At 45.0% G+C, this 12,661-nt stretch overlaps 2 protein-coding genes across 2 annotated transcripts in view; one reads left to right on the top strand and one right to left on the bottom strand.

Annotated features, from left to right (window-relative positions):
* The window catches only part of LOC106609293 (testis-expressed protein 2), a 52,778-nt gene extending 46,662 nt beyond the window's left edge, over nt 1–6,116 (top strand). Inside the window, exons 9-12 of the mRNA XM_045724166.1 lie at nt 1,831–1,962; nt 2,204–2,419; nt 5,265–5,385; nt 5,636–6,116. Of these exons, the coding sequence (XP_045580122.1) occupies nt 1,831–1,962; nt 2,204–2,419; nt 5,265–5,385; nt 5,636–5,812 (646 nt within the window). The 3' untranslated portion in view covers nt 5,813–6,116. The remainder of the gene's footprint in view (nt 1–1,830; nt 1,963–2,203; nt 2,420–5,264; nt 5,386–5,635) is intronic.
* rnf151 (ring finger protein 151) lies at nt 6,085–10,139 on the bottom strand. The gene is made up of 5 exons (XM_014208734.2): nt 9,864–10,139; nt 9,087–9,232; nt 8,620–8,716; nt 8,001–8,230; nt 6,085–6,629 (listed from the first exon to the last, which is right to left on the bottom strand). The coding sequence occupies exons 1-5, from the start codon at nt 9,864–9,866 to the stop codon at nt 6,365–6,367; spliced, it is 741 nt and encodes a 246-aa protein (XP_014064209.1). The 5' UTR covers nt 9,867–10,139; the 3' UTR covers nt 6,085–6,364.
* Between the last annotated feature and the right edge of the window lie 2,522 nt (nt 10,140–12,661).

Consider the following 12,661-nt stretch of genomic DNA (forward strand, 5'->3'; position numbering starts at 1 on the left):
AATTGGAGTGGGTCTAGGGTTTCTGGGATAATGGTGTTGATGTGAGCCATTACCAGCCTTTCAAAGCACTTCATGGCTACGGATGTGAGTGCTACGGGTCTGTAGTCATTTAGGCAGGTTGCCTTCGTGTTCTTAGGCACAGGGACTATGGTGGTCTGCTTGAAACATGTTGGTATTACAGACTCAGTCGGGGACAGGTTGAAAACGTCAGTGAAGACACTTACCAGTTGGTCAACACATGCTCAGAGTACACGTCCTGGTAATCAGTCTGGCCCTGTGGCCTTGTGAATTTGACCTGTTTAAAGGTCTTACATCGGCTACGGAGAGCGTGATCACACAGTCGTCCGTAACAGCTGATGCTCTCATGCAGACTTCAGCATTGCTTGCCTCGAAGCGAGCATAGAAGTAATTTAGGTCGTCTGTATGTTGTGTGCACAATTTGTGAAAACGGAAGAGTTGGGATTTGACAATTCCCCTAAAAGTATAAATGTAGTGAAGTCTTGTAGGTTGTGTTGCCACCCTCCGAAGATATCGTCCCAGATAACCTTTATAGAACAGGGGCAGCAATTGGTTTTTGGCCAATGCCGTTGTCTACCAGTCCGCCATGTATATATTGGCGTAAGCTGGGCAAACTTCTTGCCCATTGCTGTCCCATGAGTTTGTAGGTAGTGTTTATAGTTGAATGTGAAGTCATTGTGTCTGAGTCCCAGTTCAAGTAGTTGTAGGATATGTGTGTCTGGTCTCTGTGGTTGAAGGTTAGGGTTGTGGTTAAGGGTAAGTGTTGAACCGGAATGTGGACATAAATCTAAGTTTATGGTTAGGGTTGTGGTTCCAAGTATAGGTAACTGTGTGCTGGACTGCTCTCGGAGTAGTGGGCGTTTTGAAATAAGTGGGTGTGTGTGTCAAAATAAATGGGCGTGGCGAAAGTACACTGGAATTGGATGGTCTCTTTTGATTGGACAGGATTGTTGCCAGGTAACACCACTCAGAAAAGCCTATTTTGTTCAGTCGCTTTCAGGAAGTGCATGGAAGATGCTAAAGCAGTTTTAAACACACACACACAACTCAAACTTTTATGAAAGCAAACATGTACAATTATTACCAGTTTTCTATGTGTCATGCATAGTATTGTTCAGTCGCATAATCATTTTGACATACACAACTGAAACTTTTATGAAAGCAATCGTGACGAGACATGAAGATCTGCCACCAGGGTAACCTCATTTGAATCTCCTGATATTATAACGTGCTAGTATCAGACGTCTATCAGCATAGGCTGTAGGCTATTTTGGCTCGATTCATAAATTGGTTGTCATCGGCATGTCGGCAAACTTTCAGCTGGGCATGCCACCCATTGGTCTGCCCTTGAGCAAACTTACCGGTGTTTTAGAAATGGGACATCGACAAGTTTGATAATGACATTGCGCACAGTAGCCTGCACAACTGCAATGAAATTTGATAAATGTAAAATGTGAAGATACATGCAGTGTTTTTCTAAAGCCTGAGTGATTCCCAAACTTCCTCAAGTTCATTTTGATGTGCATTCCTACACAGTCATGTTTCCACTAATCTCTGCACTCACGTGCAAGAACTGACAGATTGTCACACGAATTACATGTGTGCTTTCGATACGCCTACGTTCTTTTGACACCCCTATCTATTTATTTTTGACACACCCAATCAGCTAACCCTTTTTCTGTGGTTGAGGCTAGGGTTATGGTTGAACCAGGATGTGAAATGCGAAATGTGGACATGAAGCTAGGGTCAGGGTTAAGGCTTAAGTTTAGTCTCAGTGAGATTTCTAACCTGTGTTGTTGTGTCCAAGTACAGACCCGTCCTCAGTGTTCTGGCTGACAGTGATGAGGAGTCCTCCAGCGCCGGCTCTTCTGACGAGGAGGAAGTATTGCTCTCAGAGCCCCAAGGCATTGTGGGAGAAAAGGGGACTCTACCTGGTCCTGAAGGGTAATGGATGTTCCATTCTCTTACACACCAAATATAGTCGGTCATGTAGAATATGTTTTTCCTGACTGACCTGACTGTGACCTTCTGCTGTATTGCACACTAAGGGCTCGATTCAATCAGTAGCGCTGAAGGTCCTTGTTATAGCCCGATTGATATTTAAAGGCAATGTTCCTATGTTAGCGGAGACTACATAAACATTATCCCTCTCTCTTCCTCTCTCCTCCTCTCCTCCCCTCTGCAGGGTTTCTGCTGGTGGCGGGAAGACAGGCAGGCGGATTTTGAGATTTGTCGACAAAATTGCAAAGTCTAAGTACTTCCAGAAGGCAACAGAGAATGAGTTCATCAAAAAGAAGATTGAGGAGATGTCCAACACGCCCCTGCTGCTGGCAGTGGAGGTTCAGGAGCTTTCTGGAACACTGGCTGTCAACATCCCTCCTCCCCCTACTGATAGAGTATGGTACGTCCCACACTCAACATCCCTCCTCCCCCTACTGATAAAATATGGTACGGCCTTAGAGATAGATAGAGGACTGATCTTTGTATCTGTGCCATTATAGTGTCTGTGACAGCATAGGCAGCGCCATTGAGGCTATCTCAATTTTGAGGTAGTCAATTTTCTTCTTCACGATTGGCTGATCCCTGTTGATGACCCGGTTGGACATGACTCCAACAGGGTCACCAGGAGGGATAAGCCAATGAAGTTGGAAGTCCCACTCAGTTGACTACATTAAAATCGTGAAAGCCTTCAATGGCTCTGCCCATGCTAATATGAACTTTTGGCCACTTGAGGCCTCTATCATCCTCTATGGGTATGGCCCCACATTCAATATCCCTCCTCCCCCTAATCATAGAATATTGTATGGCCCACACTCAATATCCCTCCTCCCCTTACAGATAGAATATGGTACGGCCCACGTTCAACATCCCTTCCTCCCCTTACTGATAGAATATAGAACAGGGCTCCGGGCAGCCGAGCGGAAATGGAGGAAAACTCGCCTCCCTGCGGACCTGGCATCCTTTCACTCCCTCCTCTCTACATTTTCCTCTTCTGTCTCTGCTGCTAAAGCCACTTTCTACCACTCTACATTCCAAGCATCTGCCTCTAACTCTAGGAAGCTCTTTGCCACTTTCTCCTCCCTCCTGAATCCTCCTCCCCCCCCTCTCTGCGGATGACTTCGTCAACCATTTTGAAAAGAAGGTCGACGACATCCGATCCTCGTTTGCTAAGTCAAACGACACCGCTGGTCCTGCTCACACTGCCCTACCCTGTGCTTTGACCTCTTTCTCCCCTCTCTCTCCAGATGAAATCTCGCGTCTTGTGACGGCCGGCCGCCCAACAACCTGCCCGCTTGACCCTATCCCCTCCTCTCTTCTCCAGACCATTTCCGGAGACCTTCTCCCTTACCTCACCTCGCTCATCAACTCATCCTTGACCGCTGGCTACGTCCCTTCCGTCTTCAAGAGAGCGAGAGTTGCACCCCTTCTGAAAAAACCTACACTCGATCCCTCCGATGTCAACAACTACAGACCAGTATCTCTTCTTTCTTTTCTCTCCAAAACTCTTGAACGTGCCGTCCTTGGCCAGCTCTCCTGCTATCTCTCTCAGAATGACCTTCTTGATCCAAATCAGTCAGGTTTCAAGACTGGTCATTCAACTGAGACTGCTCTTCTCTGTGTCACGGAGACGCTCCGCACAGCTAAAGCTAACTCTCTCTCCTCTGCTCTCATCCTTCTAGACCTATCGGCTGCCTTTGATACTGTGAACCATCAGATCCTCCTCTCCACCCTCTCCGAGTTGGGCATCTCCGGCGCGGCCCACGCTTGGATTGCGTCCTACCTGACAGGTCGCTCCTACCAGGTGGCGTGGCGAGAATCTGTCTCCGCACCACGTGCTCTCACCACTGGTGTCCCCCAGGGCTCTGTTCTGTGCCCTCTCCTATTCTCGCTATACACCAAGTCACTTGGCTCTGTCATATCCTCACATGGTCTCTCCTATCATTGCTATGCAGACGACACACAATTAATCTTCTCCTTTCCCCCTTTTGATTGCCAGGTGGCGAATCGCATCTCTGCATGTCTGGCAGACATATCAGTGTGGATGACGGATCACCACCTCAAGCTGAACCTCGGCAAGACGGAGGTGCTCTTCCTCCCGGGGAAGGACTGCCCGTTCCATGATCTCGCCATCACGGTTGACAACTCCATTGTGTCCTCCTCCCAGAGTGCTAAGAACCTTGGCGTGACCCTGGAAAACACCCTGTCGTTCTCCACTAACATCAAGGCGGTGACCCGATCCTGTAGGTTCATGCTCTACAACATTCGCAGAGTATGACCCTGCCTCACACAGGAAGCGGTGCAGGTCCTAATCCAGGCACTTGTCATCTCCCGTCTGGATTACTGCAACTCGCTGTTGGCTGGGCTCCCTGCCTGTGCCATTAAACCCCTACAACTCATCCAGAATGCCGCAGCCCGTCTGGTGTTCAACCTTCCCAAGTTCTCTCACGTCACCCCGCTCCTCCGCTCTCTCCACTGGCTTCCAGTTGAAGCTCGCATCCGCTACAAGACCATGGTGCTTGCCTACGGAGCTGTGAGGGGAACGGCACCTCCGTACCTTCAGGCTCTGACCAGGCCCTACACCCAAACAAGGGCACTGCGTTCATCCACCTCTGGCCTGCTCGCCTCCCTACCTCTGAGGAAGCACAGTTCCCGCTCAGCCCAGTCAAAACTGTTCGCTGCTCTGGCACCCCAATGGTGGAACAAGCTCCCTCACGACGCCAGGACAGCGGAGTCAATCACCACCTTCCGGAGACACCTGAAACCCCACCTCTTTAAGGAATACCTAGGATAGGATAAAGTAATCCTTCAACCCCCCCCCTTAATAGATTTAGATGCACTATTGTAAAGTGGTTGTTCCACTGGATATCATAAGGTGAATGCACCAATTTGTAAGTCGCTCTGGTTAAGAGCGTCTGCTAAATGACTTAAATGTAATGTAAATGTAAATAGTACAGCCCACACTCAATATCCCGCCTCCCCCTATTAGTACAATATGGTATGGCCCACACTTAATATCCCTCCTCCCCCTACTGATAGAATCTGGTTTGGCCCACACTCAGATATACTCTATGGTGCTGCCCTGAAACAACCTCTAGTCCGTATTCACTCAGCTTCACTCTATTTATTAATTTATGTACTTGCATCTTCAGCATGAAAGACAAGTGTTTTGTTGTCAATTAGAGTAAAAGGCCGGCCAAATGATTACTGTCTCTATGTATTTATTGGTGTGTGTGTGTGTATTCCAGGTACAGTTTCTGTGTACCTCCCAAGCTGGACCTGCGTGTCAGACCCAAGTTGGGGGAGAGGGAGGTCACCTTCTGTCACGTGACTGAGTGGATTGAGAAGAAGCTGCAGGATGAGTTCCAGGTTAGACTTCTCTATCCTCTCTCTCTCTCGCTCCCCTCCCTCCCTCACCTTGTCTACCCTTGTGTCTCTCACCTCTCGCCCTCCCTTGTCTTTTTTCATCTATCTCTTCCTCTTTTTTTCTCCCCCTCGTCTCCCTCCCCCTCCATTCCTCCCTCCCCCTCCATTCCTCCCTCAATCACCTTCCCCACAAATCCAAAGTAAGACAATCTACCTCAAATAAAACAATGAACCTATCTTCCCTCCATTCCAGAAAGTGTTTGTGCTGCCCAACATGGATGACATCTACCTGCCTCTGATGCATTCTGGGATGGACGGTCCTCCAGCGGCCCAGCAGCCCCAGCAGTGTCCGTCCCAGTCATCAGACCACTCCTCCATGGAGTCGATTGAGAGGATCTCCCAGGACAATACTACTACAGAGTTGGACTAGTGCCTCCCTGTGGCCCAATGACGCTATGACACCCTTGAAGTTCTCATAGCACCACAAGTGGATGTGTCACCAAATGTAGTGGGATACTCTATATTACAGAACTTCAACCAACTTTAAGTGATGCCTTTGGTCAATGTTTACATGTGAGGAACAGTAATGAGGTGTGAGTTTCCTTGCTGTTTTAATTGTTTACAGTTCAATGTCCTTTTGAGCAGACAGTCTATATTTAATACATGAAAATGAAAACAATCATTGAATGACATGACATGAGGAAGTGTTTTTGTCATGTTTTTAATCATTTGAGATTTGGTTTTGCCAAAATACAATAATCAACCTAATAAAAACATTCTGAAAAGAAAACAATCCATGAGAATACATTTGCAGTCTTTACAAAATACACCAAAATGAAATTAACAGTTTCATTAAAATCATTAAAATCCAAAATCGCTTTCATTTTCACATTTCTGCATAAACAGATTTTAAATTAAAAACCATTATGTCATATAAAACTGAATTAAACATTTGTAATAAAAATAAAAACCTGTACCCATCTCAAGAGCTGCTGCTACTGCTGCTTGTGTTACTCTCCCCTGTAGTCTCCCCCTCCCCCTCTCCATATCCCTCATACACCTCTCCACCCTCCTCCCCCTCCCCTTCTCCCTCCTCCTCTCCCATGACCTCTAGGCTCTCACAGATGAGCCCCACCTGCCTCCTGACGTGTGTCATGGCGGTCTGCATTCTCCCCATCTTTCTTCGGAGGGCGCTAGCGATGGCTCTGTGGCTCTGCCTCTGGGCCTCCACATGCTGCCTCAGCTGCCTGGGGTAACCATCATAATCATCATAGGGGATTCATGCATTTATACCAAGCTTTACTTAGAGAATTTGTATATACTCCCAATCGGTATTAGATAAAATGTCGTGCTTCCCCTTTGGGGGAAGACAACCTGTGGTTACCTAGGTTACCCCATTGGCTCACATTTTAAAACGTGACCTTTTTCAAACACTATTTTCTTATTGTCTGCTTGTTTTAGGCAATTACAAAACTACATTTAAGAAAGTACAACATATCTAAAGTACAACATGGATAACTGTTCAACATTACCTGCTCCAGAGCTTTCTCACTACCTAGAAAAACTTCAGGGCTTCCCTCATGCCCCTTTTCATGACAGTGCTAGCTAGCTACCAACCAGAACATTAAGCTAGCCAAGACCAACTACACAAACAGACTATAAAGTAGTGAGTGGACTTACAAACGGACTGTACTAAACAACTTAAATGTCGTACCTGTAATGAAATGTTTTCCTCACACATAGCTACATGTACCCTACTAGGACACCAGATCCCCGCAATTCCCACTCTCCTACACCACAGCCTGAAGCCATATGGGCTATTCCCCTATGTGGGAGCATGGCGATTTTTGACCTGGTTGCATGTACATTGAACAACATTGCAGCTTTTCAACATGTTTTGTTATTTTTGTATAACAAAAAATTACGACAAAGTTGGTTCTTTTACAATGGGGGTCAACATCCACCCACTCCCAGTGTTTTAACATCCACCCACTCTCAGTGTTTTAACATCCACCCACTCCCAGTGTTTTAACATCCACCCACTCTCAGTGTTTTAACATCCACCCACTCCCAGTGTTTTAACATCCACCCACTCTCAGTGTTTTAACATCCACCCACTCCCAGTGTTTTAACATCTACCCACTCCCAGTGTTTTAACATCCACCCACTCCCAGTGTTTTAACACCCACCCACTCCCAGTGTTTTAACATCCACCCACTCCCAGTGTTTTAACATCCACCCACTCCCAGTGTTTTAACATCCACCCACTCTCAGTGTTTTAACACCCACCCACTCCCAGTGTTTTAACACCCACCCACTCTCAGTGTTTTAACATCCACCCACTCCCAGTGTTTTAACACCCACCCACTCCCAGTGTTTTAACATCTACCCACTCCCAGTGTTTTAACATCCACCCACTCCCAGTGTTTTAACATCCACCCACTCCCAGTGTTTTAACACCCACCCACTCCCAGTGTTTTAACATCTACCCACTCCCAGTGTTTTAACATCCACCCACTCCCAGTGTTTTAACACCCACCCACTCTCAGTGTTTTAACATCCACCCACTCCCAGTGTTTTAACACCCACCCACTCCCAGTGTTTTAACACCCACCCACCTGAAGCAGTTGTGCTGGGGCTGGGTGGCCTGTGTGAGCAGAGTACCACAGCCCATGGGGCAGAGCTGGCTCCAGTGTTGGCAGTGCTGTGAGTGGACCTCCAGGGCTGAGCGGGGCACCAAGGAACCACAGCCCTGGTGGGGGCATGGGACCCTCTGGAACTGGCAAGAGGAACTATGGAGGAACTCCTCAGACAGAGGGAAAGTGGCCGAGCATCCCTCGTTGTTACACTACAGGGGAGAGTGAGAGGGGTAGAGCAGAGATGAGCGGAAAGGGAAGGAGAGAGATTAGAGGGGAGAAGAGAAGAGAGAGAAGAGGAGTGAAGAGAAGAGAGGAGAAGAAGTGGAAGAGTGTGGGAAAGTCACTCTTTAACTCACCATATTATATATATTTATATATATTAACTCACGACTGCCAAAGTTTGTTTGAATGATTTATGAAGAAATAATTGATTCAATATGAGAGGCATGATGACATATGAGACAGAGAAAGTTCCTCTATGTTTGAAACATCCAATTTCCTTCCCACTATGTGGCCCTCACACATTGCTTACAGAGAAAAATGAACTCCATTACTTTGTAATAGAAACACTTAGCAACATCAGGCTGTGATAACTCACCTTAATCCTGAGACGGCTGATAGTTTTACTCAATTTGTACATGACGAACATAAAGCTGGGACTGATAGTGTTCCTACAGCAGGGACATGTCTCCTGTCTAGAGAAGAGAGCTGAGTTGAATCAATAACATTCATTTTACACTTTAAAATGATAATTTCTACAGTAGAAACCTGAAGAAACTAGATTGTAATCATCTTTCAGCACTGTGAAAATGTACCAAAATCAGAATCTTGTGTCCTAGAAACACATCCCACTGGGCACAGACATCAATTCCTCGTTGGTTCCATTTAATTGAAATGACTTGGAAACAACATTGATTCAACCAGTGCGTGTCCAGTGGGATGTTGCTTCATACCTTTCATAATAATACAGCTACTGTCTTTTCTAATGAATAACCAGTTATGGTTACAATATTCCTTCTATCTACGGTGTCTCCTAAACTGAGGACATGATCCAGTGTACTGTACCTCCTGAGCCACTGTAGGATGCAGGTCTTGCAGAAGACATGGTTACAGGCCACTCTGACAGGACACCTCAGGACAGCTCTACAGATGGTGCAGAGCAGGTCATAGTCTGGACTGTCCACAAACAGGTCCACGTCGTAACCCCCACTCTGAAACACACACGCACGCACGCACGCAGGCACACACACACACACACACACACACACACACACACACACACACACACACACACACACACACACACACACACACACACACACACACACACACACACACACACAAGAGAAGTTAGTTAGGAAATAAGATAGTTGTACTTTAGGTAACTAAATTAAAGTAATGTCAATAGCAGTAAGTTAGTAAAATCAAAGCTACTCTGTTATAATAAAACATAATACATTAAACAGGAACAATCAAATCTCCCCAAAATGTTTACCACATACTATTTCAAAAAATATATAATAATCTGTGTTCCTTTTCTCGACATTATTGAATTTTTTTGATACCTGTAGCTCTCTCGACACAGTTGTTCTCGAAAATCATAATCCATATTTCATCCATAAAGTCACTCATCATTATAAATGATATTTATATATAATAACTCACCATATTTCATCCATAAAGTCACTCATCATTATAAATGATATTTATATATAATAACTCACCATATTTCATCCATAAAGTCACTCATCATTATAAATAATATTTATATATATTAACTCACCATATTTCATCCATAAAGTCACTCATCATTATAAATAATATTTATATATATTAACTCACCATATTTCACTGCTCTGTTGTCAATTGTCATGAGGTCACAGTTGCTACAGTTTTCATTCCCACAGCTCAGCCCCTCACTCCCTTTAGTTAGGACTAGCCTACATGTCAACAACACAAACAAATATCCCTGTGTGGCAAGCCACAAAAATACACTGCTAAAACACCCTGGAAATAAGACATCATTTGACCAATAATCATTCAGCATTCCAGTGGTAAAGATCCATGTCATTCCTCTTCTCTGAAGTTCCACACTATAGTACTTACTGTTAGGCTCAAAACTACGTCCAGAGCTAGTGACTAACCACATGGGTCCTTTTTTCTCTCTTTTTCTCGTTCTATCTTTTTTTTTCTCTCCCTATTTTTTTGGTACCCTCCAGGTTTTACTGCTTTGACAGGGGGAGTTGCCATGGAAATGAATGGCGGCTGGCTCTAGAGCTTCCAAACCCATCGGCATTCTCTAACTATTGCTCTGACTGACGGCCACAGTGAGTGGGCTACTATGAATAGGCCTCTTTCAGAACTCAGTGGAGGTTTCTATTCAATAAAAAGTACACTTTCAGTTTTAATTGCCTTTTAAATGCAATAACAGCCAACTTTATTCTGTAGTTTATTTTATATAACATGAATTTCAATACTTTTGTCTGTGACATTGGCTTAAGGTTTTTATGAGAGCTTTTTGAAAGGTTTTGAAAAGTGTGCTATTATTACACATATTTGTATTTATTGTTGTTATTATTATTGTTGTTATTGTTATTATTGTTGTTATTTTTAGTGTTATTAGTGTTATTATTATTGTTGTCTTTTTTATTATTGTTGTTATTATTGTTGTTATAATTATTATTGTTACTATTATTTTTATTATTATTTTGCAGCTTTGTTTTTTTCAGTAATATTTCATTTCCCGCCATAGTTAACATGTTTTTCAGTAATATTTCATATCCTGCCATAGTTAACATGTTTTTCAGTAATATTTCATATCCTGCCATAGTCAACATGTTTTTCCACCACTTCACCAGCAGCAGAACGTGTGTAAAAGGAACTTTTTTTTAGAATTGGCTAATTGTGTATTTTTTTTATTTTTTATTATTTAATTTTTTAAACATTTTATTTAACTTGACAAGTCAGAATAAATTCTTAATTACAATGACTGCCTACCCCAGCAAAACCTGGACGGCGCTGGGCCAATTGTGCACCGCCCTATGGGACTCCCAATCACGGCCAGATGTGATACAGCCTGGATTCAAACCAGGTACTGTAGTGACCTCTCTTGCAATGAGATGCCGTGCCTTAGACCACTGCGCCACTCGGGAGCCCTTGGTAAGTGTATGGTAAGCCCCTCCCACCAATGTCAGTTGATTGAATACAGGTGTATATGTGTTTCGGAAAGAGAGGCAGTTGGGAGTGGAAGGTGAGCATGTTGGCTAGATTTTATTATTTGCAATTTTTTTTTAAACTTTTTCAATCAAAATCAAATCAAATATATTTATATAGCCCTTCTTACATCAGCTGATATATTAAAGTACTGTACAGAAACCCAGCCTAAAACCCCAAACAGCAAGCAATGCAGGTGTAGAAGCACGGTGGCTAGGAAAAACTCCCTAGAAAGGCCAAAACCTAGGAAGAAACCTAGAGAGGAACCAGGCTATGAGGGGTGGCCAGTCCTCTTCTGGCTGTGCCGGGTGGAGATTATAACAGAACATGGCCAAGATGTTCAAATGTTCATAAATGACCAGCATGGTCAAATAATAGTAATCACAGTGAACAGGTCAGGGTTCGATAGCCGCAGGCAGAACAGTTGAAACTGGAGCAGCAGCACGGCCAGGTGGACTGGGGACAGCAAGGAGTCATCATGCCAGGTAGTCCTGAGGCATGGTCCTAGGGGTCAGGTCCTCTGAGAGAGAGAAAGAAAGAAAGAAAGAGAGAAAGAGAGAATTAGAGAGAGCATACTTAAATTCACACAGGACACCGGATAAGACAGGAGAAATACTCCAGATATAAAAGACTGACCCTAGCCCACCGACACATAAACTACTGCAGCATAAATACTGGAGGCTGAGACAGGAGGGGTCAGGAGACACTGTGGCCCCATCCGATGACACCCCCGGACAGGGCCAAACATGCATGATATAACCCCACCCACTTTGGCAAAGCACAGTCCCCAACCCATTAGAGGGATATCTTCAACCACCAACTTACCATCCTGAGACAAGGTTGAGTATAGCCCACAAAGATCTCCGCCATGGCACAACCCAAGGGGGGGCGCCAACCCAGACAGGAAGACCACGTCAGTGACTCAACCCACTCAAGTGACGCACCCCTCCTAGGGACGGCATGGAAGAGCACCAGTAAGCCAGTGACTCAGCCCCTGTAATAGGGTTAGAGGCAGAGAATCCCAGTGGAGAGAGGGGAACCGGCCAGGCAGAGACAGCAAGGGTGGTTCGTTGCTCCAGTGCCTTTGCGTTCACCTTCACACTCCTGGGCCAGACCACACTCAATCATAGGACCTACTGAAGAGATGAGTCTTCAATAAAGACTTAAAGGTTGAGACCGAGTCTGCGTCTCTCACATGGGTAGGCAGACCATTCCATAAAAAGAGAGCTCTATAGGAGAAAGCCCTGCCTCCAGCTGTTTGCTTAGAAATTCTAGGGACAATTAGGAGGCCTGCGTCTTGTTACTGTAGTGTACGTGTAGGTATGTACGGCAGGACCAAATCAGAAAGATAGGTAGGAGCAAGCCCATGTAATGCTTTGTAGGTTAGCAGTAAAACCTTGAAATCAGCCCTTGCCTTAACAGGAAGC

The sequence above is a fragment of the Salmo salar genome, chromosome ssa01 (genome assembly GCF_905237065.1).
Source record: "Salmo salar chromosome ssa01, Ssal_v3.1, whole genome shotgun sequence".
Lineage (NCBI taxonomy): Eukaryota > Metazoa > Chordata > Actinopteri > Salmoniformes > Salmonidae > Salmo > Salmo salar.

Bases quoted from the DNA above. Each gene is read 5' to 3' on its own strand.
- rnf151 (XM_014208734.2), bottom strand. The intron at 8,717-9,086 runs GTACAGTACACT...TCTCTTCTCTAG, and splicing joins ATCCTACAGTGGCTCAGGAG to ACAGGAGACATGTCCCTGCT. The intron at 6,630-8,000 runs GTGGGTGGGTGT...TGGTTACCCCAG, and splicing joins CCCCAGCACAACTGCTTCAG to GCAGCTGAGGCAGCATGTGG.